Raw genomic sequence first — 24,528 nt, 5'->3', positions numbered from 1 at the left:
GAGAGCTATTAGAAAGTCAGGTAGTCAATATAGAGGAATGGTATGTGCCAGAGACAGGAGGAAGAGAGTCAAAAAGAGAGAAAGAGAAGAGGTGACTGTGACTAAGGGCAAGGACGTAGAGAGGAGAGGAGGACATCCAATTAAATCCGGATCGCAGGGGCCTTTAGCAGTTGTCCAGCCCCAGGCAGAACTCGTGTCTCATGCATACAGAGCTCCAGCAGTACCCCCTAGGGTGTGCGTGTGTAAGCTTTACGCTGTCATATTTAATTGACTCTTTCACACTGCTGCAGAAAGAGTGGGTTGGCAAGCACCGCAATAGACACAGCATGGATTCTGTCACTGTGTGACTGACATTCACACATATTCAATCAAATTCTCAATAGCTACACTCATTGGGAGAAAAATGTAGCATTAGATAAAGATCTGTTTGTTTGCCTCAGCTGTTCTCTCACTGTCTGTATCTGCATCACAATCTCAGACCTACATCCACATAGACTGGGACCAATCTCTATCTCTCTCGCTCTGTCTCTCGCTGACTTTTCTCTAACAATATACTGGTGCGATAGTGAGTCAAGTGAGCTTGTGTGCCAATTCTGTCTGGCTCATGTTAATTTGTGCTCGTTCTGTCTCCCCCGCTCACTCTCTTTCCCTCCCTCCCTCTGCTTCTGTTTGTTTCTCCCTCTGCCAACTGTGTCTTTTCCTCCACACTCGCTCACACACCTTTCTGTCTCCCTCTTCACACTTTCCTTTTTCCTCCCTCCCTCCCTCCCTCCCTTTTTCTCTCTCAGCTCCTGAGGAAGAGGCACATAGGGAACGACATCGTCACTATAATCTTCCAGGAGCCGGGAGCGCTGCCCTTCACCCCTCAGAACATCCGCTCCCACTTCCAGCACGTGTTCGTCATCGTCCGCGTGCACAACCCCTGCTCCGACAACACCTGCTACAGGTAGGACACACACACACCAACTCTCACCATGGCGTCCATTATGCCGTTGTTATTGGTCGATTGTTGATGGTTGTTTTTTCTCTTCTCCTCAGTGTGGCTGTGACGCGTATGAAGGACGTGCCTCCCTTCGGCCCACCCATCCCCAGCGGGGTGACGTTCCGTGACCCTGAAGCCTTCCGCAACTTCCTCTTGGCCAAGGTCATCAATGCAGAGAGCGCTGCGCACAAGTCTGAGAAGTTCCACACCATGGCCACGCGCACGCGACAGGAGTACCTCAGAGACTTAGCCGAGAATTGTGTGAGCAGTACGGCGCTCGACTCCGCGGGCAAACTCAACAACCTCATCTCGCTGGCGTCGAAGAAGAGAGAGCGGGCGCGGGCGAGAGAGGGGGCGGAGTTGGGAGCGGCCGGGGCGGTGGCGTGGCGGGTGCTGGCCCAGGACTTCAGTGGCGGCGGGACGGAGATCTCTTGCGCTCTGGGCGTGTCAGCAGAGTACGTCCTCCTGGCAGACTGCAACACCAAGGAAGTGGTGTTCAACTGCTTCTGCGCCGACGTGATTGGCTGGACGCCAGAGAGGCTGGCGCTGAAGATCTTCTACGGGAGAGGAGACCACATCGCCGTCAGAGTCCCCGAGGGCTTTGCTCAGGACATCAGGGAGGTGGTGCAGAGGTTAAAGGTGTGGGCAGAGGTCACAGAGCTGGGGAAGGTTTAACAGATGTATGGGGGTGGAAGAGGCAGAGGGGCAGGGATGAGAGTTCAACTGGATTTTTTTGTAGAAGAAATAGCCTGGGTACCACTTCCCTACATTGTTGCGTAAGACAATTTAAAAGTTTGCTAAAGCAGACAGACAGGCACCCAGACTAAGATGACCGTGATTCTTGCCAAGAGGAGGCTCAAAACTGATTCTGAAACTAAAAACCATGAAAATAGCATGTTTGGCTGTTGGTATATGGCAGTATAATTATGTATTTAATGATGCATTTAAAACCACCAGCCTTTTGAAGCCCTTTTATTTGCTGAAAGCTCCTAAGCTCTCCTCCCTCCCTCCCTCCCCAGGCGCTAACGGTGGGCTGTGAGACGGTGGATATGACTCTGAGGAGGAACGGCCTGGGACAGCTGGGGTTCCACGTCAGGCTGGACGGCACCGTGGCTGAGGTACTTTTCCATACCTTAGAAAAATATTTTTCTGTAAACTCATGTAAAATCCATAAAAATTATTATTTTTCAAATTATTTTTATTTGACCTGCTTTAGGTAGAGGAGTACGGATTCGCCTGGCAGGCAGGGCTGAGGCAGGGCAGCCGGTTGGTGGAGATCTGCAAGGTTGCCGCCGTAACCCTGACACACGAGCAGATGATCGACCTACTGAGGACGTCGGTCACCGTTAAAGTGGTGATCATACCGCCCTATGAGGAGGGAGGGCCCCGCAGGTTAGTGTGTGTGGGTGTGTTTGTGTCTATGTGTTTGAGTGTGTGTGTGTGAAAATGAATGTGTTTCTGTGTTAGATGTCAAAGCATCATCCTGCCTCTAAGGATGTGTTGTAGAGAGAGAAGATTCACAACACACAGCAACACCAACAGAGCTGAGATATGCTGGCCAGACGTCTCTGTTCCGAGGAGAGTTTTGAGTGGGAGTGTGTGAGAGAGAGAGGCGAGAGGCACATGGTCTGAACACGTGTGAATTCCTGGAGGTGCTGAAAGAGGAGAGGGAAAGAAAGAGATGGATAGAACGACGTAACAATCAATAGAATTAATACGCTATTTCCTTTCAAGCTTTCTTATTCCCCTACTGTCTGTCCGTCTTGCCTGTGTTTTTCACATCCATTTCCCTCAGCCTCTCATTCTTTATCGCTCTCTTGCTATCTCCCCTTCCCCCATCTCTTTTTTGGCTCCGTTCCTCATCTGAGTATGGGCCTTGAGTACAGTGGGATAATGAGGCTCTGTTAAACACTGTGGGTTTGAATGTTACTGAGATGAATACGCACTGACTACACAGTGTGACTAGTCTCTACTCGATATATAGCCTAGCTTGGTTGCGTCCCAAATGGCACCCTTTTCCCCATTTAGTGCACTACTTTTTGATCAGGGCCCACAGGGCTCTGGTTAAAAGTAGTGCATTATGTAGGGAATAGGGTGCCAGTTGGGACGCAGACCGAGTGTGCTGCTCCGTAGTCGGGGTCACACAGAGCAAGCAGGATGTCTGTTCTTGATTGAGTGGGGGTTCCTAAATACAGTAATTGTGCTGCCAGGGCTGTGTGATTGCACAGTGGTTGGATTTCTTTAATGTGTAAGGCAGTTTAATTGTATGACTTAAACCCCTTTGATACACACACACTCTTACGCGCACACACACGCTCACTCCTCCACACACACTACATAATTAGTCTTGTATTTCACTCTTTCTGTTCCTCCCTCTCCCTCCCCCTCTCTCTCTAGCACACTCATTTGCTAGAGTGTGCCAGGAAAACAGATTGCATGAGATTAAGGCCTGGAATCTGCAGAAAGAGGGAAAATAAATAAATATAAAGAGGCGATTAATTAAAAGTGCATGCTCTGTGTGAATGAAAAGGGTAGAAAAGGAGGGAGGAGGGAGAGAGGTAGTGTGGGTACAGTAGGATAGAGGAGCTTGGATGGGAAGACGTGTCTGAACACCTCTTAGGTGGGAGAAGCCAAGTGGGTGGGAAAGAGAAACTGCCTTCACTTCTTCCTCTTTCTCTCCCAATCCCTGTTGGTGCTGTGAACAGGAGAGAGATATAGAGATGCAGTAGAGAGAGAGAGTGTGTGTGTTTGCTCGCGGAATGTGTGTGTGAGAGAGAGCCCCAGCTGTCAGGCCGGCCATTGCGATGGAGAGGTCTCTGGAAGTAGGCACTGGTGTTTTCTCTCTAAGGTTGGTACACTGGTGTGTGTGTGTGTGTGTGCCGTACGTGTTCTTATCGAGTGTCTGTATGTGTGAGGGTTGTTTTGTGACTTGACATTGGCAGTTATATTTGTGTGTTTGTGTGGGATCTAGGTTTTTCCTTCCAAGGTTGGTTATTACACTCACTGGTATATATGTATGAGAGTGATAGCGAGACTGTCATGAGCATCATTCTACTCATACAGGGTCTCCTGGTATCTTTCACACAGACAGAGCATGTGATGTTGCCATGTCCACCTCTGTGCTCTGTTTACCTTAGCCTGCAGCGGTAGTAATGGGGTTTGTTTGTTGTTTTCTAAAGCAGTCTGGGGCTTAGTGTGGCCAGACCAGTGTGATTGAGCTTAATCCAGGTCAAATAGTAGGGGACAGATCACACACAGAGACACAGACAGGACAATCTGCTCCTGTCCAGCTCTTCTTTCATTCTCTGCTCCTCCACTCCTCTCTTGTCCTCTTCTTGTCCATTACCTAGGCTGTATTCATATTTTGTTTCACTTTCTCCACTTCTCATCTCTTTTCCTCCTTGTCCTCTAATTTATTCATTTATCCTGTCCCTTCACTTCTATTTACCCCCCCCCCTCTTTCTTTCTCCTCTCTTCCCTTCCCCCCGTCCTCTCCTCGTCTCTATTTTCCCTCCCTCCCTTTCACTAGTCTGTCCCTCTTCCCTTCTCACCTCTCTGCTCCCTCTCTGTTGCAGCGATGTACATTGTCTTATGTCTGAGGCACCCTTTGCTGTGGCGGTGTGATGCCTCTTTTACCTCCAATAATAGACTTTAGTGATGAAAGATGTATGTGCTGTTTCTGCTCAATGGTTTAGTGAGGATGTTGAGAGGGTAAGCCTGTCATGCTGTGCTGGGGGAAACAGGGATCTATTGCTATTGGTCTCTTGAGTAGAAAATGAGAAGAACACCCCACTGAAACTGATGTTGGTCATTTTTACATCATTGAGGGTGTTCCTTTGAGTTTGCTAATGATTTTCATGTACACTTCATTGTATTTGGTAGTGCAGTGACTACTAGAAAGGGTCCAGGTCATGACTGTTTAGGGGAAGTTGAAGAAAAGCCTGACATCTTACAGGATCTAATACAATTATTTAACTAGAGTAGTCTAGCCTAAAACAACCATTTCCACATGCCTTGCTTGTATAAACTCAATGCAAATTGACACATCTAGGCTACATACACACAAATAAAAGGCTGACAGAGAGAATCTTTATGAGATTAGAGGTTTATCTTCATGTGTTTCTGTCCAAATGAATACTTCAGCGACAACTGGGTGACTAAAAGGGTCAGGGCTTGGGTTCTATCTGCACACATGCTCAAAGAAACACACACTCACACACTTGACCGAGGCCTCACAGTAGGGGATAGAGTCCTGATGTTGCAGTAATCTGTGTCCCCCCCCATTTCCATGCTGAGGTATCAAGGGAGCTCATTAGTGTTTGTGTGTGTATGCTGTTGGAGGGGGATGCTAAAGGGAATATGCTGAGGGAGAGTATGGAGGAGTTCAGGGTTTTCAACTTTAGTTTGACTGCATTTCCTGTGAGCAAGGTGGACCTCTTATCTGAGTGCTGTGCTTGTGTGTGTGCACGTGTGCGTGCATAGCCACTGACATTTTGTAAGCAGCTATGACATCTTTCTAGTTGTTGTCTGGTGTTCATGTGTAATCTTCTATGTGAAGGGTGTAGTCTTGCAATACCACTGCAGTACCACTGACTCTCCATTCCCCCTCTTGGTCTGTAGGGGCTGTACAGAGGAGTATGAGATGAAGACCATGGAGCAGAAGCCAGAGCCTGAGCCTGTGGCAGCAGGGTACCGGCCCTCCCCTCGTCCCCCTGCCTGGCGCTGGGACAGCCCCCCCGGCCCTCCGGGCCTGCACAGCGCTCCCACCCCTCAGCGCTGGACTCTTATGGTCCCCCCACCACCCCAACCCCTTTCACACAAAGCCATGGTCATGCCCGTCCCATACAGGGAGCCCCAGCACCTCTCCAACAAGAGGTGAGACACTGACGTTTGTTTGGGATTGTTTGCCTTGTGCTTAGGCCCTGGTGTAGTTGCTTCAGTGTCTTGAGCAAAATCGGCAGTGTATCAAATACTTGTTCTCCCCACTGTAAATGCAACGACAATGAGGTTGTCCTATTAAAAACGTAAAGCGTCGCTGTAGGTGCAGAACATATAAGTGATTCCGCATGAAACCAGGACAAAAAATACCATGATTTGGGGGATTTTCACGAAATGTAACACAGAATGGTTCTTTGGGGGAAGAATTGTTTACATATATTGTACATTTGTATCTAAAAGCATAATTGAGAAATAATCAATAATGGCATTTTTATGACATTTTGGCCTTACCCAGGCCTCCTTTAAGACTCCATAATGTTTCATCTGTAGATGCTACAAAGCAAAAATGTGTGTCAAATGAAGCTTTACCGGTTTACTTACCGGTAATATGAGTAGTATTTTCATTCCAAAAAATATATATACTGTACCAGTCAAAAGTTTGGACACACCTACTCATTCTAGGGTTTTTCTTTATTTTTACTATTTTCTCATTGTAGAATAATAGTGAAGACATCGAAACAATGAAATAACACATATGGAATCATGTAGGAACCAAAGAAGTGTTAAACAAATCAAAATATATTTTAGATTTTAGATTCTTCAAAGTAGCCACCCTTTGCCTTGATGACAGCTTTGCACACTCTTGGCATTCTCTCAACCAGCTTCACCTGGAATGCTTTTCCAACATTTACATTTTACATTTACGTCATTTAGCAGACGCTCTTATCCAGAGCGACTTACAAATTGGTGCATTCACCCTATAACCAGTGGGATAACCACTTTACAATATTTATTTATTTATTTATTTATTTATTTTTTAAGGGGGGGGTAGAAGGATTACTATATCCTATCCCAGGTATTCCTTAAAGAGGTGGGGTTTCAAATGTCTCCGGAAGGTGGTGAGTGACTCCGCTGTCCTGGCGTCGTGAGGGAGCTTGTTCCACCATTGGGGTGCCAGAGCAGCGAACAGTTTTGACTGGGCTGAGCGGGAACTATGCTTCCGCAGAGGAAGGGGAGCCAGCAGGCCAGAGGTGGATGAACGCAATGCCCTCGTTTGGGTGTAGGGACTGATCAGAGCCTGAAGGTACGGAGGTGCCGTTCCCCTCACAGCTCCATAGGCAAGCACCATGGTCTTGTAACAGATGCGAGCTTCAACTGGAAGCCAGTGGAGTGTGAGTCTTGAAGGAGTTCCCAGATATTCTGAGCACTTGTTGGCTGCTTTTCCTTCACTCTGCAATCCGACTCATCCCAAAGCGTCTCAATTGGGTTGAGGTCGGGGGATTGTGGAGGCCAGGTCATCTGATGCAACACTCCATCACTCTCCTTCTTGGTCAAATAGCCCTTAAACAGCCTGGAAGTGTGTTGGGTCATTGTCCTGTTGAAAAACAAATGATAGTTCCACTAAGCCCAACCCAGAGGGGATGGCGTATCGCTGCAGAATGCTGTGGTAGCCATGCTGGTTAAGTGTGCCTTGAATTTTAAATAAATCACAGACAATGTCACCAGCAAAGCACCCCCACACCATAACACCTCCTCCTCCTTGCTTTACGGTGGGAACTACACATGCGGCGATCACCCGTTCACCCACACAGCGTCTCACAAAGACACGGCGGTTGGAACCAAAAATCTCAAATTTGGACTCCAGACCAAAGGACAAATTTCCACCGGTCTAATGTCCATTGCTCGTGTTTCTTGGCCCAAGCAAGTCTCTTCTTCATAATGGTGTCCTTTAGTAGTGGTTTCTTTGTAGCAATTCGACCATGAAGGCCTGATTCACACAGTCCCCTCTGAACAGTTGATGTTGAGATGTGTCTGTTACTTGAACTCTGTGAAGCATTTATTTGGGCTGCAATTTCTGAGGCTGGTAACTCTAATGAATTTATCCTCTGCAGCAGAGGTAACTCTGGGTCTTCCATTCCTGTGGCGGTCCTCATGAGAGCCAGTTTCATCATAGCGTTTGATGGTTTTTGCGACTGCACATGAAGAAACGTTCAAAGTTCTTGAAATGTTCCGTATTGACTGACCTTCATGTCTTAAAGTAATGTTGGACTGTTGTTTCTCTTTGCTTATTTGAGCTGTTCTTGCCATAATATGGACTTTTACCAAATAGGGCTATCTTCTGTATACCCCCCCCCTACCTTGTCACAACACAACTGATGGGCTCAAACCCATTAAGAAGGAAAGAAATTCCACAAATGAACTTTTAACAAGGCACACCTGTTCATTGAAAAGCATTCCAGGTGACTACTTCATGAAGCTGGTTGAGAGAATGCCAAGAGTGTGCAAAGCTGTCTTCGAGGCAAAGGATGGCTACTTTGAAGAATCTCAAATGTAAAATATATTTTTGATTTGTTTAACACTTTTTTGGTTACTACATGATTCCATATGTGTTATTTCATAGTTTTGATGTCTTCACTATTATTCTACAATGTAGAAAATAGTAAAAATATAGAAAACCCTGGAATGAGTAGGTGTGTCCAAACCTTTGACTGGTACTGTAATTAAATCAGTCAATTGAAATAAATTCATTAGGCCCTAATCTATGGATTTCACATGACTGGGAATACAGATAAGCATCTGTTGGTCACAGATACCTTTCAAAGAAGAAGTAGGGCCGTGGATCAGAAAACCAGTCAGTATCTGGTGTGACCACCATTTGCCTAATGCAGTGCAACACATCTCCTTCACATAGAGTTGATCAGGCTGTTGCTGGATATTGGCGGGAACTGGAACACGCTGTCGTACACGTCGATCCAGAGCATCCCAAACATGCTCAGTGGTTGACATGTCTGGTGAGTATGCAGGCCATGGAAGAACTGGGACATTTTCAGCTTCCAGGAATTGTGTATAGATCCTTGTGACATGGGGCCGTGCATTATCATGCTGAAACATTAGGTGATGGCAGCGGATGAATGGCACGACAATGGGTCTCAGGATCTCGTCATGGTTTCTCTGTGCATTCAAATTGCCATTGATAAAATGCCATTTTGTTCGTTGTCGGTAGCTTATGCCTGCCCATAACTTAACCCCACCGCCACCATAGGGCACTCTGTTCACAACGTTGACATCAGCAAACCGTTCGCCCACACGACTCCATGCACGTTGTCTGCCATCTGCCTGGTGCAGTTGAAACCGGGATTCATCCATGAAGAGCACTCTTCTCCAGCATGCCAGTGGCCATCGAAGGTGAGCATTTGACCACTGAAGTCAGTTACGACGCAGAACTGCAGTCAGTTGTGCAGAAATCCTTCGGTTGTGCAAAACCACAGTTTCATTAGCTGTCCGGGTGGCTGGTCTCAGACAATGTGGAGGTCCTGGGCTGGCGTGTTTATACGTGGTCTGCGGTTGTGAGGCCGGTTGGACGTATTGCCAAATTCTCTAAAATGACGTTGGAGGCAGCTTATGGTAGAGAAATTAACATTCAATTCTCTGGCAACAGCTCTGGAGGACATTCCAGCAGTCAGCATGCCAATTGCACGCTGCCTCAAAACTTGAGACATCTGTGGCAGTGTGTGGCAAAGCTGCATATTTTAGAGTGGACTTTTATTGTCCCCAGCACAAGGTGCACCTGTGTAATGATCATGCTGTTTAATCAGCTTCTTGATATGCCACACCTGTCAGGTGGATGAATTTTCTTGGCAAAGGAGAAATTCTCACTAACAGGGATGTAAACAAATTTGTGCACCAAATTGTAGAGAAATAAGCTTTTTGTGCGGATGGAAAATGTCTGGGATCTTTTATTTCAGCTCATGAAACATGGGACCAACACTTTACATGTTGCGTTTATATATATTTTTCAGTATAGAAACCTAATATTCCACAAATTACTTTGTCATTTCCATGACAGGGATTCGTATCAACATTTTAGCTTTTATAATAAATGAATGTATTTATAGTGTTACATATTAGTTTCTAGGGCACAACATGTGCTTCAAAAGTAGCTAGAATTCATATAGGCCCAAAATAGGCTGTATCTCAATCAATTTAAAAGATATATATATATTTTCTGGTGCTACTAAATTTCATGTGGTGCTCCTAACTTTTTGAAGTTGGGAGCACCAGTGCTACCAATAACAAATGTTAATTTAGAGCCCGGCCTTAGAGTATATTATGCTCAAAATATATTTAATTTTTTTTAATATTTTCATTAATTAATGTAAATGTGGTTATTGAAATCAAAATACTACTCATTACAGTGCACGTGGTAAAGCTTTGTTTGACACAGACTTTTGCTTTGTAGAATTTACAGATTAAACATTATGGAGTAATTAAGGAGGGTAAGGCAAAATGTCATAAATATGTCAGCTTTGATAAAATATTTCTCAAGTAGACTTTTAGAGACATACACTATACATACAAAAGTATGTGGACGCTCCTTCAAATTAGTGGTTTCGGCTACATGGCACACAGCCATGCAGTCTCCATAGACAAACATTGGCAGTAGAAGGGCCTTACTGAAGAGCTCAGTGACTTTCAACGTGGCACCGTCATAGGAGGCCACCTTTCCAACAAGTCCATTTTTAAAATTTCTGCCCTGCTAGAGCTGCCCCGGTCAACTGTAAGTGCTGTTATTGTGAAATGGAAATGTCTAGGAGCAACAGCGGCTCAGCCGCGAAGCGGTAGGCCACACAAGCTCACAGAACAGGACCGCCGAGTGCTGAAGCGCTCACTACCGAGTTCCAAACTGCCTCTGGAAGCAGCGTCAGCACAATAACTGTTTCCATGGCCGAGCAGCCGCACACAAGCCTAAGATCACCAAGCGTGATGCCAAGCGTCGGCTGGAGTGGTGTAAAGCTCGCCACCATTGGACTCAGTGGAAACGCGTTCTCTGGAGTGATGAATCTGGCAGTCCGACAGACGAATCTGGGTTTGGCGGATGCCAGGAGAACGCTACCTGCCCTAATGCATAGTGCCAACTGTAAAGTTTGGTGGAGGGTAATAATGGTCTGGGGCTGTTTTTCATGGTTCGGGCTTGACCCCTTAATTCCAGTGAAGGGAAATCTTAACGCTACAGCATACAATGACATTCTAGACGATTCTGTGCTTCCAACTATGTGGCAACAGATTGGGGAAGGCCCTTTCCTGTTTCAGCATGACAATGCCCCCGTGCACAAAGCGAGGTCCATACAGAAATGGTTTGTTGAGATCGATGTGGAAGAACTTGATTGGCCTGCACAGAGCCCTGACCTCAACCCCATCAAACACCTTTGGGATGAATTGGAACACCGACTGCAAGCCAGGCCTAATCGCCCAACATCAGTGCCTGACCTCACTAATGCTGTTGTGGCTGAATGGAAGCAAGTCCCCCGCAATGTTCCAACATCTAGTGGAAAGCCTTCCCAGAAGAGTGGAGGCTGTTATAGCAGCAAAGGGGGGACCAACTCCATATTAATGCCCATGATTTTGGAATGAGAGTTTTGGCAAGCAGGTGTCCACATACTTTTGGTGGATCAGGATCAGGTCCTCTCTATCCATATAACCTTATTAATAATGATCTAAAAGGCAAAACTGATCATAGATTAGCACTCATACTCTACAACGCTTTATGAATATAGGTACTGACTTGTGATTAAACTCCACTGTCCCCTCTGTGCTCCCTGCAGGCCAGTGAGTTTCCCTGAGAACCACTACAGCCTGTCGCCAGCGGGGGGCGACAGAGTGCTGCCCTACAGGAACCCCTCAGCCAGCTTCTCCTCCCCCTCTGGCCTGGGGGGCCCTGTACTCAGCGGGCCCTTCATACGCTACAAACCCTCACCTGACAGGTCAGTCAGCGGAAGTGTGTGTGTTAGTGTCTTTGTGTGGTGGGTGGGTTAGTGTCTTTGTGTGTGTATCTCTGGGGTTGTCTCTGACTGGCTCTGTGGTTGTCTCATTGAGGTCTTCATTTGTTTGTATTGGAGGAGAATGTCACTCCTTCCTGTTCCCTGGCGTTTCCTTTGTATGATACTTGACAGGCCTTTGGCAGTTGTTGCTAGGAGTGGTAGCTAACTTGCTGCAGACCTTTGACTGATTTGACTGTCGCTCTTCTGTCAATGAGACATGTACGAACACACTATTGGATTAAGACTCCATTGTGTGGTTTTACCTGTGTGTGTTCTGATTAGTTTCATCCTGCCCAACCAACATGTATGAAATAAGCGCCACCGGGGAGCATAGCAACAACAGAATCTTAAACTTATTTGTGTATGTTAGAGCTGTCCTCTACCAAAAAAAAAATCTTAGTCGACGAGAGTAGTTCTTTCGACCAATCGATTGGTTGACATTTTAAAACTTGTATCTTTCCAAATAGACACACCCTATGTGCTTGAATAAAATCAACTATATGCAGTGAGCTTGTCTGATGCTTTAAGCGCACTGTTTTATTAAATAATTAAGACACACAAATGACTCGAGGGAGCACGATGGCCACGCTGTGTTAGAAAAAATGACAGTGAGTTCCTGTGTGACTGGCGCACGTTGTCTCGCTTTCCTCCCTGCTGCAACGAAAAGGCACCACATCACAGCAAGTGTTTATCGCACTGTCTGTGCTGAAGCTGCAACATCATTTCAGCCATTCCGTTTCTTACTTGTTTCTCTGACTGAAAAGTTATGTTACCCAAAATCTCTCATTTGTTTAGATTCCCTATTCCCCCTCTTTATGTGAAACATGTGACCAATATGGCCTGACCTATAGCCTATCATAATCACATCAATACATTGGTAATAACCAACTCCTAACACGTGACAGTAAAATGGATGTGGAGGACGTGAAAAAGGAACTCAAAACGGGCAAATGTTTACTGGTTGCTCAGTAGGGAAAGGGGAAGTCAGGTCTATGGAAGAAATTTGACTTAGTTGTGGAAACTACTGGAGATCAAGTAAAAGGAGGGTATAGGAGCAAGCATTGCGTGAGTATTATGTGTGCCAAACAGGTGCTGTTAGATTACAATATAATTTTTTCTGATCCTTTGGAACATTGTAAACAACACTAAATATATTGAGATATATATAGGCCTAAGTAAGTTACGGTATTGACTAAACAGGATGCGCTCTTAGGCCTACAGCTCGATGGTGGTTAAACAAGGCTACCACTATATGAAGCCTACTAATGATATTGACATTACGTATTATTATATAATGATGATCATAATAATAATTGTAATAACAAGAAGGAGAACAGTGTAAACAAAACTAAATAAATTATAAGTAATACCAGAGAGTCTGTTCTAACAGGCTTGGTGCTCACGGTATAAGTAGGCTATTAAACAAGCACTCACAGGCAACAGAAACAGGATCTGTCTGTCTTCTGTAGATCTATGTGGATGATTTATAAAGCCAGGCACATTTAATTTAGGCTATTGATTATAGACCTAATTAAGTTCCTCTCTCCTCAATTTTCTTAGACAATTAAGGCAAAGGCTGTTTCCCCGTCTCCTCACTCCGCTGCTGCCTCCGCCACATTTTCTCAACACCAATATGGTGGTTAACTTTGGTATTATGCACTAAAGATTGTTTCAGAACCACGGACAGCGACCGCTATCCAATGCGTCAGAAAGCTAATTTGTTATAAAATAATAGTACCATTATTTTTACATATAACCATATACAATTTCAGGATCACGTCTTAGAGAAGTGGTCGCCAACCAGTCGATCACGATTGACTGGTTGATCTTCAAGGCATTCCTAGTCGATCACCAAACATTTCTGTAGAAAAGCCAACGACAAAGGCCTGCGCTCCTTTTTTTTATTTTATTTTCGCTGTTGTCGGTAGGTGCACTTGATTCAGAAGTCCTGCGCACCGGGTAAGCAAAGTGTTCACATTTTGAACCATTTAATTTGTCTGAAAATACAAACTCCGGCGTACCCGGAGGACCCGGAGATCTGTGGCTAAATTGAGTATGCCTACTGCGCTGGCCAATCGGATAGCTCAAATCACCGTGCCTACAGAGCTTCCACGACCACGGCTACAGCAAAGTTTGATACTAACCTACGTAATATTTCATAACTTTTAAAACCATGACCACAGAGAGACTGTCAAAGAATACAGCAAAGAGCTGCTGTTTTTAATATGTGAGTTAATGTTAAAGTTATTATTCAGCACTAAAACATAAAATGTGCTTCTCCGTACATCCACTCGCGATGCAGTTGGAATGAATGAGTATCCAAGTGTATCGTTAGCCCTGCGTTTTAATTATTATTAGCAGCTCGTCATAGGAACAACATGGTCATAGGAACAACATGAATTTGTGGATGAGGCAGATGCTGTGCGACTCGAGTTTAGCCATCAGGTGGAAGACGGTGTCCCCTCTCTCTGGTCAGTCTCACCAGAGGAAAGGAAGGAGAGTGTAGGGACCATGAGATGCGGACTCTAATGCCGTGTTCAAAACAAGTGGAAACTCAGAAATCTCCAACTTCCGACTTCAGTTCGTTCAAGACAACTGGGAACTTGGGTAAAAAAAATCCAACTTGGAATTTCCAGAGTTCCCAGTTGTCTTGAAAGCACCATGACCATCAGATGCAGGTACCATCAGTCCAGTAAAATAAAAAAATCTAATTATTTCAATTTATGCGCCGCAGTGCCTCTCAAGTGCTACACCAACTGATCAATTTTTTTGATCAAAGCTCGAGTTTTGAAATATAGTATGGTCTGAGAATAACAATATTGGCAGGCCAGGCATATAGCCAGTATACTGCAATAATGTATTAGGCCTACTGCCCAAACCTCATTCCTACAGAACTGCTATTATTAGGTTAATGTTACTTTTTTGGGGGGGAACGGTAGATTTCGGCTTGCTTTTTGATTGCGAAATTGATCTTGACTCAAAAGGTTGGTGACCACTGTCTTAGAGTGATGGACTGTGCCATCCCTGTGGCCTCGGCAATGGATTAGTCCACTGAGACAGGCACGAATCAGACAGGTGTTTTGTGCACCATGGGAAAATATATCAATATGCGACTGCTCGACTACAGAAATCTCGGTGGACAAACATCCTATCGACCAAATAATGGACCAGTCGACTTAATGGGGTCAGCCTTAGTGTGTGTGTGTGTCCTGTACACTTTTTTTGTCTGCCTAAATCAGAGTTTGCCAAAGTCTGTGTGTAAGTTAGGGCTGGGCGGTATGGCCAAAATATCATATCCCAATATTTTTTACCAGGCTTGGGTGGTATACTGTATATACCGGGGTATTTTGAAGTACAGACTGTATGATTTTCAATACCACAACCCAAAAAAAAATATTCAAATAATTCAATTGAGTTTCTTTGTTAAGGAGCACGTGGAGAAAACGTGTCGATCTACTGTTGAGAAGCACAAGAGAGGTGATCAAGTTACACTTGAAATTCACTAATAATGTTTGCCAGCTAAATATCTTAGAACTATAAGTTAACTATTTAAGAGGTGCCAAATACATTTTCTCCTGCTCAGGGCTCCAGCTATGCATTTGGTTTGCTAATTTGCTAGCTATAACGTTAGGTGGCTAGCTTGCAATATCAAGCTTCTTGGTTACAGCAGAGACAATCAATCCCCTTCTGGATCAAGTGTGAGTAGCTTTTTGAGATAGTTCTACAACTTTATGACCTTTTCTGTCCTTGCATTTAGCTTATGTTTGCTTGCCCTTGTTAGCATTTAGCTAGCATCTGCCATGGAAATTCGCTAGTACTTTGTTAGCATAAAAAAAAACATTTGCAGGAGGAGAGGGAGAGACGACTCAAGTAGCAAACTGAGTAAATTATAAAAACACTGGAGTGGCGTTAACACATTTAACAAACCAAACATTGAAATACCGTTGTAGAAGGTAAAGTAAAAACCCAAACCGGTCCGTGCATCAATACCGGTATATAGTAAAATACGGTATACCGCCCAGCCCTAGCGTGAGTGCAAGTGTGTGCGCATGCGAGTGTGAGAGTGTGCATGCGTGTGTAACCTCTCTGTTCCTCTTGTATCTGTATAGGTACGGTTCAGCCCAGCATCCCCTGCTGACCTACGAACCTCATCTCAGTCTGGACATAACCTCTAGTGGAGAGTCCTCTTCGGGCTTCACCAGCCAGGACAGCACTATGGAGCGCTGCAAGACAGGTACACACACCCGCTTCCCTTGAAAAACAGTTAGCCCTACAGCCAATTCTGTCTAACCAAAAGAATTAGCAAAAAAACAGTCAGATTTCGACAGAAATATGGCTGAGACGCAAAGAACATTCAAGAAGAGGGGGTACAAAAATGGTCAGATGAATACTGCCATTGGGAAAATCCAAAACAAATCGAGACATGATCTCCTGCGTTCTTACTACCCGCTATTCAAAGTGCTCTGAACAAATTAAGGGAATCGTTCTCAAACATTGGCACATTCTAAGATCCGATGACAGTATCGGTAATGTGTTTTCGGACCCTCCCTTGGTCGTATTCTCGCGGGGCAGAAACTCAGAGATCAATTGGTAAACTCTGATTTACCACCCCAAAATACCCCTGCACACCTTCTATTTGCGCCTCTACCGGTTGGAAACTACAAGTGTAATGGCTGCGCTCAATGCAATGGCACTTACAAATGTAGATCCTTCAAACACCCCCAAACAGGGAAACAGACCCCAATCAAAGGTGTTATCACGTGCTCAACTAAGGCAGTTATTTATCTTATAACTTGTCCTTGTGGTAAAAATGATGTGGGTAAAATGTAGCGCAAACTAAAAGTACGAATCTCGGAGCATCGTACCACCATTAGGTGCAAAAACTCCACGTACCCAATTGCGGCCCACTTTTTGGAAGCGAACCACTCGATTTCGTCCCTACGTTATATCGTCATCGAACACGTCACCCTCACTAGGAGAGGGGGTGACCTCGACAATTTATTGTTAAAACGAGAGGCTGCCTGGATCTTTAATTTAAAGACCCTTGCTCCCTTCGGTCTCAACGTAGACTTTGACCTGAAGCCATTCTTGTGATTATTGTGATTTTGCTATTCATTGTAAATGTTTGTAGGCCTATGTAGCCAAATTGTATCTATGATCGTATGCTATCCATTTATGTTTTTTATATGTTTTATTTATATCTGTAAATTAACCAATGATATGAAGCCACACCCGGCCATGATTACAGACACCTGTGTGTGTGTCCTTTGAAACTATTTGGAGTGGCTCCAAATCGAACTGAGTTAGACATCCATCACCATCAGAAAAGGGGCTTAAATACTGACTACCCCAATACACTAACCAGTGACCACACACACACACACACACACACACACAGAGTGAACACGTAAAACATAGTGATGACCTACATACCACACCTGTCACTACAGTAGACCTGTGATGGGTTATGTGTAATGGTGTTTGTGTGTGTGTTCTCTGCCCAGAGCCCCTATGGCATGTCCCAGTGTCATCGTCTCGGGGGCCAGGAGGAGGAGGGGGACAGAGGAGACCCACCCGACAGGACGTCCCAGGGAAAGACTCCCCCAACAGACACTCAAAGGTCAGATATAACTGTCCTCTTTTGTTTAGAGAGATTTTCTGCCTGTTGCTTTTCTGTGGATCTACCGTTTCTTTCTCTCTCCCACCTCATCCCGCTCTTTGTAGGGTGAGACCCAGTACTCCAGCCACTCCAGCAGTAACACTCTCTCCAGTAACGCATCCAGCAGCCACAGTGACGAGCGCTGGTTCGACGGGGCTGGGGGGGAGAGAGGAGGCCCGGGGGGGTCCGGGTGTTGCCTAGGCGACCTGGCTGAACCTGACCCCGACCCCCCCAGTAAGGGCGGATCCAGTGACAGCGGCATCGACGCCCCCACCCTCTACAACACCAAGCCCGGCGGTCGCCACGGAAACCAGTCCAGCCAATCACAGAAGCCCCTGCACTGTTCGGCAACCTATAATAGCGGGCTGCAGCAGCTCTCTGGGGTGAGGGTCAACGGAGTCGAGGGGCGGAGACTAGAGTCATCACCTGTATTACCTGCCAATCAGAACAAAGGATACCGCACGCGCACCTTCCCCCCTCCTGGATCCAACGTGGAGAAGCCAGACTCATTTAAACCCAGGTACAAGAGAGTGACACACACACACTGCTAGCGCTTATACACTCCAACTCAGGTTAGCTTTTAGTAGTGGTAAGAGAGTGGAAGGGGAGGACAAAGAACTGTGTGTTTTGTCCACACAGGCATCCCATACTGAACGTACTGAAACACGTCAGTGTTTAATCCCTATGGGGGGCATGTATGGGCCAGATGTACCACCCCTGCCCTACATACATGTAGACACACGTATTTAGAGAGTCCAGCTACTCTTAGAGGGGGATTAAAGGATTGGGGGTTTAGACCCCCAGTTCCATCACTCCAGTCCCCCAGTCTATACCCAGTCACTCAGGGAACAGGACAGCACTCTGACACACAGAGGCACCCAACACACAGTGGGACACAACAAATAACATACAGGTATGTAGTCTAAACTGTGGTACAGGAGCTTAGGAAATGGGGATAGAGACGTGTGAGTGGTAAGATGGATGGGTGTAGGTATTGAGTGATGGTGGGTTGGATGGACATTTGTAGCTGAATGGTTGCTTGAGTGATTGGGTGGATGGTTTGCTGGATGTATGATGTCCAGAGAAAGCCATGATAGCTGGTCAGGGATATTCACAGATGTTACTGCTGGTTGGATGAGGTGGCTTTTGGTGGAATTGGGTCGGGAGACAAAGGGGATTTGAGATGTGAATTCCACCAGCAGCTGTTCTGCATGATGTGTGGTTTATTGTGTCTGTGTTGTGCATGTGCTACGTATCCCACCCTGAATGGATCCATCAACTCAAGCATATGTTTATCTCTAAACCTATGCATGTAGATGGATAGATAGAGATCGATTTATGGATTTGAGCATGTGTTCCTCTGTATATTAATGCCGTGTGTCTGTGTGTGTGTGTGTGTGTGGCGTCACAGGGCCTGCTACACACCCCAGGGTTACAAGACCCCTTCAGCAGAGAAATCGCAGCCGGTACGAGCCGCCACAGTCACGCCCAACTCTGCTCTACTCAGCTCCACCCCTCTCTCCAGCTCCGCCCCCAAGGCCTTATACAGCAAGAGTAGACTGGGCGCCTGGCAACCGGACGACAACGCCCCCTCCCCTTCAAACACACCCACTACCTACAGCTCTGACAGCAACAGCAGCAAGAAGTAAGAGAGAGAGAGAGAGAGAGTGTGTGTGCGTGCACATTGAGATGCACTGGTCTACCGAGGCACCAGTGTGCTACACTACCAACACAAAAGTCAAGCATTACACTACTGAGTTAATCCATGCTCAGTGTGATAAGTTGTGTTACTGTATTTAACCTACAGTATATTCCTGCTGTGTGTGTTCAGGCAGGTGGACGTGAATTCTAAGAACGTGTTCGGACAGCCCCGTCTTCGAGCGTCGCTAAGGGACCTGCGTTCTCCACGGAGATCCCACAAGAGCACCGTCGAGGACGACCTGAAGAAACTCATCATCATGGACAACCCTGGCGAGATGCCACAAAGAGACATGGTGAGGGACACACACACAAACCCAGTACATATACACACACACACACACGCATACACTACACACTATTTTACACATACACACCCCAAACCTTACCACTTGCTCACACACTAACATACTACCCCACAACTAACCTCCCTCCCTTCTCTTTTCAGTCTCCTCGGTGCACTCTTCAGCGCACGTTCTCAGACGAGTCTCTGTGCAGCGGGCGCAGGGATGCCAGCTATGCCAACTCTGCCCCCCTGTTTGACCAGGGCACTCCCAGCGACCTGCTGTTCACTTGCACCCTGCCCACCCGGCGCCACGCACACACTGCCAACCACATGCCCAACAAGAAGGGTGAGTGGGGCCACCGCTTGATGTTATTACCTTCTCACTTCATTGCATCCATACCTAATTATGGCATAACAAGAAGGCACAGGGCTCAGTTATAGTCAGATAAAGAATTGTTTATGTGCTACTTTTAAAGGAGTAGTCCACTCAAAAATGATATTTTGGTATTTATTTCATTAGTTCACTTTTGATACAGTCCCAAAATGTTTTGCATGACAGCAATCAAGTTTTCAAGATACATGACTTTCAAGAAGCGAAGGTTATCATGTGACATCATCATGAATACTAATCTGCTAAGACTTATTTGACCTCCTTGCCCCCCTCCTGCTTGGCCAGTCCCTCTGTCTGCGTCGGAGCTGTCTCTGACAGAGGTGAGGGATAAGGTTCCCCCCCTGAGGAGGCTGGACCCGGGGCTCATGCCCCTGCCTGACACTGCCTGTGGCCTGGAGTGGGCCAGCCTGGTCAACGCTGCCAAGGCCTACGAGGGTGAGTTTGAGTATTCTGTGTGTGTGTTCAGATATTTGCTAGAGAGATTTTGTTTGTGTGTACATGCTGTGTATTTGTGTGTCAGTAGCCTAAGCTGAGAGAGAGACCTGGTCTCACAATACTCTGATCCCCTGCCACCACAAAGCTTCTCAAAGCAGCTCCAGCAAACACACAAGGCCCTTACTGACACATGATCCTGGGCCTCAATTACAGCCCAGCTAGGCTGCTCCTGGATGGGCTTGATCGTGTGAAATGTCCCTGGAGACCTTGTGAAGATATAGCTGATTGTGAAGGGGAAAATGCTGCATTGTAACTGTGTGTGTGTTTTACAGTGCAAAGGGCAGTGTCTCTCTTCTCGCTCACTGAGCCTCAAGTTGGGGTTCCAGACATGCGGCCGATCATCAGTCCAATCCAGTTCCAAACACCTCAGACTCCACGCACTACCCCCACCTTCAGCGGGTAAGTCTCTGACCCACACACACCTCGCATAAATTCACAAATATTCCCACACAAGACACAAACTCACACACCCAAGATCAAACAATCACGATCCATAGACACTGCCACAGACGCACAATGGAAGATCATGGCAGTTACAGCAGATTAGGATCGTTTCGTCTATTTGACACAAATCCTAAACACAATATTTGCGTATATAAAAGCACCGCCTATGCTTGGACTTCTCATTTCCTTTTGTCAGGTCAACCAGTTACCAAGGATCTCTGAACACCTGCTGTAGTAAACTAACAGTGGAGTGTTTGAGTTACAGCAGTCTGGCCGGTCAGCTTGTGATGTCTCAGGGCATAACTACAACCAGCCTATCACTGAAACGACCTCTTGTTTACCAAACTAACATACTGCGTTGTACGGTCCTGGTAAACTCTGTTGTTCTGTTGAACACACCTGTTAAACCTGTCTGCCCTACCTGCTACGTAACCCATATGACAGTGTGAGTTAATGTCTTTGTGTGTTTTCAGGGATGAAGTCCCCAACGACCTCTCGGGGCGACTGTTTAGCCTAGAGGTGATGCTGAAGCAGCTCAACACTGACCTGGAGAAGGTACCGTTTACACCAGAGAGACATTTTGCCTCTATACTACTTTATATGGCTGTACCACTGACACAGCAAGAACTGAAACTGAAAATGAATAAACTCTCTCTCTCTCTCTCTCTCTCTCTCTCTCTCTCTCTCTCTCTCTCTCTCTCTCTCTCTCTCTCCTCTCTCTCTCTCTCTCTCTCTCTCTCTCTCTCTCTCTCTCTCTCTCTCTCTCTCTCTCTCTCTCTCTCTCTCTCTCCTCTCTCCTCTCTCCTCTCTCTCTCTCCCTGCCTTCCCTCTCTTTCTGTCCCTCAGGAGAAGAAGGACAAAGTGCACCTGTTGGCTGAGATGGCTAACCTGCGGCAGAATAACCAGCGGCTGCAGGAAGAGAGCCACTCGGCCAGCGAGCAGCTCCGCAAGTTCAGCATGCTCTTCACAGACACCCCGCAGAAGAAGTGAGCTCACACCAAACACAGGAAATGACGTCGGAGAGGGCGTGTGACCTAAGCTAGAGAACGATGAAGAGGGGGGAAGAGGTTAGTTAGGATAAACGTGAATTAGTGAGGCCACAGTGAGTTTCATGCTGTTGGAATTGAGTGGGGAATAGATGTATTATTGGGTCTGGTTAGGCACTGTGGAATACATGGGCAGTAGAAAATAGAATGAATGCAAGTAAGTTAGGGTGTGACATTATGTACAAGAAAATTAGTCGCTTTTAAGCATAAGAGAGGGAAAGAACCCCCCCTATATTCTCACGTTCTATCCATCACCTGCTGCTTCTGTCACATTCCAACCACACCGTCTCCCTCCGGCCTCTTCTAGAGGGGTGGGATGGTAGGGGAGAAGAGGAGGACTACCCCTCCACCACTCTGACCTGCTCTGTGGAGAGAGACCTGCCGTTACGCCACCACCCTCTCTGTGGTGCACCACCTACCCCAGAAACCCTGCCACGCTCTGGGCTGGACAGACACAGGGACTGCAGAGAACCAATGGATCCCCGTTGGCTCATCTGAAACCGAATTGCCTAGACAGAAGAGCCTCCAAGTAGACACGCCTATTTTTAAAAACTCAGATAAGAGAGTCCAACACAGCACAAGCCGACTCTCCCTCAGCCTGTGCACCCAGAGTGAATCCCTCTCTGTCCCTGCTTGTAGGTTTTTATTTTTGTAACTAAAGTCTTATACACTCCTGCGTCAGAGCAAAGCCAATAAAGAGGAGACATTTTATGAACTGTAGAACACTAGATCACACGGAGAGGCCTAATACTGTTCCTGAAGCGAATCAGCCAAAAACAAACACGAGCTCTGGCTCAAAAAGACTCCAACTCCCAGAATGCTCTGGGAGACCTGTGTTCTAAAAGACATGGTACTGTAGTTTTGCCTGTATGAGTCAACATATCGCTTGAACACATGTATATTGTACTGATATAACTGACGTAAAGAGGTGGGTGTGTAACTCATGAAGGTGTGTAGGGTACAGCAAATACTCAGACAATGCATTATCGCACAAAATAGAGAGCTCTCGTGATGTGTTTTTACCCTTTGTTGAGTGTGTGATAGGCTGGCTGGCACAGGGCATTTCAGTTATAAGCAAGCTGTAATATGTTACGCTAGTGATATGAGACAAGCCATCTCGTTCAGTTTATGAGACCGAATATATTGTCTAACTCAATGATAGTATCTCAATGTCACTGTTTGGTTAACGATCAATTTTAAAGGTATTTACAAATATCTAAGCAGTTTTTTTTTTTTTACAATATGTAGAATTATCATATTTAGTGGTTTTTGTTTTGGGTACCAACAGCTACTACACACATCTTTGTGCATTTAGAAAATACATGGAAATGATCTCTTAAACACTGTAGTCACCTGTGTCATATCAGTACCTGTGTCATGGTGTGTGTGTGTGTACTAGAAAGAAGGGGTATTATACATTAATTTAGCTAACAGACAGTCCTAGTGTCTGCAGAATCAAACTCAACAATTTATACACAACTGTGAGACATAGCTAAATGACTTTAAACTTAAGTAACTTAGCTTGTGGTGATGGGTCTGTGTGAAACGTGTGGCCATTTTGTAAAATTGTCCATCTGACAGGAATACACTGAACTAAATCAACACAAATACACTTTCTTCTAACTAGCTTGGTTATATTCTTTACAGAAACTATTTTTCTTACAGATTTGTGTCTTTGTGTCCATTGTTTGTAATGAATGTGGGATAAATGGAGGGGAGCATGGAGCTGGCTAAACCAACGGTGTGGATTCCAATTCTCATTTGGGCCACATCCATTCAATAAATTATTAAAGTGTCTGCTGAAGGACCATATTACTATTTTCGTTCCAGTAAACGTAAGCCCCTAGCACAGATAGGTACCCTGTCATCATAGACCCCCTTTTCAGGAACCCCCTGCCCTGCCTCAACTGGAATCCTGTCTTCCCCTCACGATTCTCAGGACCTTTTACAGACACCCCCTTTAAGAACTGTACTATGTATTTATAGTTTTGTGTGTGGGAATGTACCTGTATGGTGTAAACCCTTTTGAGGCTGGATCGGTGGACATTCACACGCATATGGCACACACATACTCAACACACTACTCAACACTGCCCTCACTCTTTCAAAAACATCTGTACATTGTTGAGAGACATTACATTTAGATAAGAGCAAAATAAACAGGCATCTCGGTCTCCATTTCTCTTCATCTCACTCTTTGCTCGTCACTGCCCTTCTAAAGACACTGTTGTAGTCTGCCTCTGTGCATCCTCCTCCAGCCAGTTCAATCATCTCATCTTGGGAAAAACCAAGAGGAACTCAAACAACCCTAAACACTCATGTTATCACTGAAGCTCAGCAAATGTGCTGTGATGTTGATATCTCCAATGTCTTTATCTGTATTTTGTTTATTTGTGTGTGGAGGGGTATGGGTGTTGTTAAGGATTTAGTTTCGATATATTTGATTTTAAGCAAACTGCAGTTATATACATGTTGAACATAGCTCGATGCATCAATGTTGCATGTGCACAAATCACAAATGGTCATACCGAAACTTGGTAAATGGATCAATTGTATGAATTTTTTTTTTTATGTTTCATATTTGTATAATTTATTTCTGGAAAACATTGGCCACTTTTGCAACCTGAAAAAGACAAAATAGTGAAATTAAGAGGGTACTGTGTTTTTATTTCTATGTATGCTGTTTGATTTTAAATCTTTGTACAAAGCTGATTTGTATGATTCTGTATTGTTTTTATAATTTAAATAGTTTTTCTTACTTTACTTGTTA

At 45.5% G+C, this 24,528-nt stretch overlaps 1 protein-coding gene across 2 annotated transcripts in view; it reads left to right on the top strand.

The window, feature by feature from the left end:
- The window catches only part of LOC121567374 (signal-induced proliferation-associated 1-like protein 3), a 103,954-nt gene extending 81,972 nt beyond the window's left edge, over positions 1-21,982 (top strand). For both annotated transcript variants that reach the window (XM_041877379.2, XM_045217012.1), the window contains 16 exons: positions 789-946; positions 1,039-1,621; positions 2,002-2,100; positions 2,199-2,374; positions 5,603-5,857; positions 11,524-11,682; positions 15,849-15,973; positions 17,244-17,359; positions 17,464-17,918; positions 18,810-19,043; positions 19,230-19,392; positions 19,545-19,728; positions 20,059-20,208; positions 20,541-20,667; positions 21,186-21,267; positions 21,559-21,982. In XM_041877379.2, coding sequence (XP_041733313.2) covers positions 789-946; positions 1,039-1,621; positions 2,002-2,100; positions 2,199-2,374; positions 5,603-5,857; positions 11,524-11,682; positions 15,849-15,973; positions 17,244-17,359; positions 17,464-17,918; positions 18,810-19,043; positions 19,230-19,392; positions 19,545-19,728; positions 20,059-20,208; positions 20,541-20,667; positions 21,186-21,267; positions 21,559-21,702 — 3,210 coding nt within the window. In that variant the 3' untranslated portion in view covers positions 21,703-21,982. The remainder of the gene's footprint in view (positions 1-788; positions 947-1,038; positions 1,622-2,001; positions 2,101-2,198; positions 2,375-5,602; positions 5,858-11,523; positions 11,683-15,848; positions 15,974-17,243; positions 17,360-17,463; positions 17,919-18,809; positions 19,044-19,229; positions 19,393-19,544; positions 19,729-20,058; positions 20,209-20,540; positions 20,668-21,185; positions 21,268-21,558) is intronic.
- Positions 21,983-24,528: the final 2,546 nt, after the last annotated feature.

This window comes from Coregonus clupeaformis, chromosome 6, assembly GCF_020615455.1.
Source record: "Coregonus clupeaformis isolate EN_2021a chromosome 6, ASM2061545v1, whole genome shotgun sequence".
NCBI lineage: Eukaryota > Metazoa > Chordata > Actinopteri > Salmoniformes > Salmonidae > Coregonus > Coregonus clupeaformis.
The sequence above is the reverse complement of the archived record's forward strand: the minus strand, read 5'-3'. Positions and strand labels throughout refer to the sequence as shown.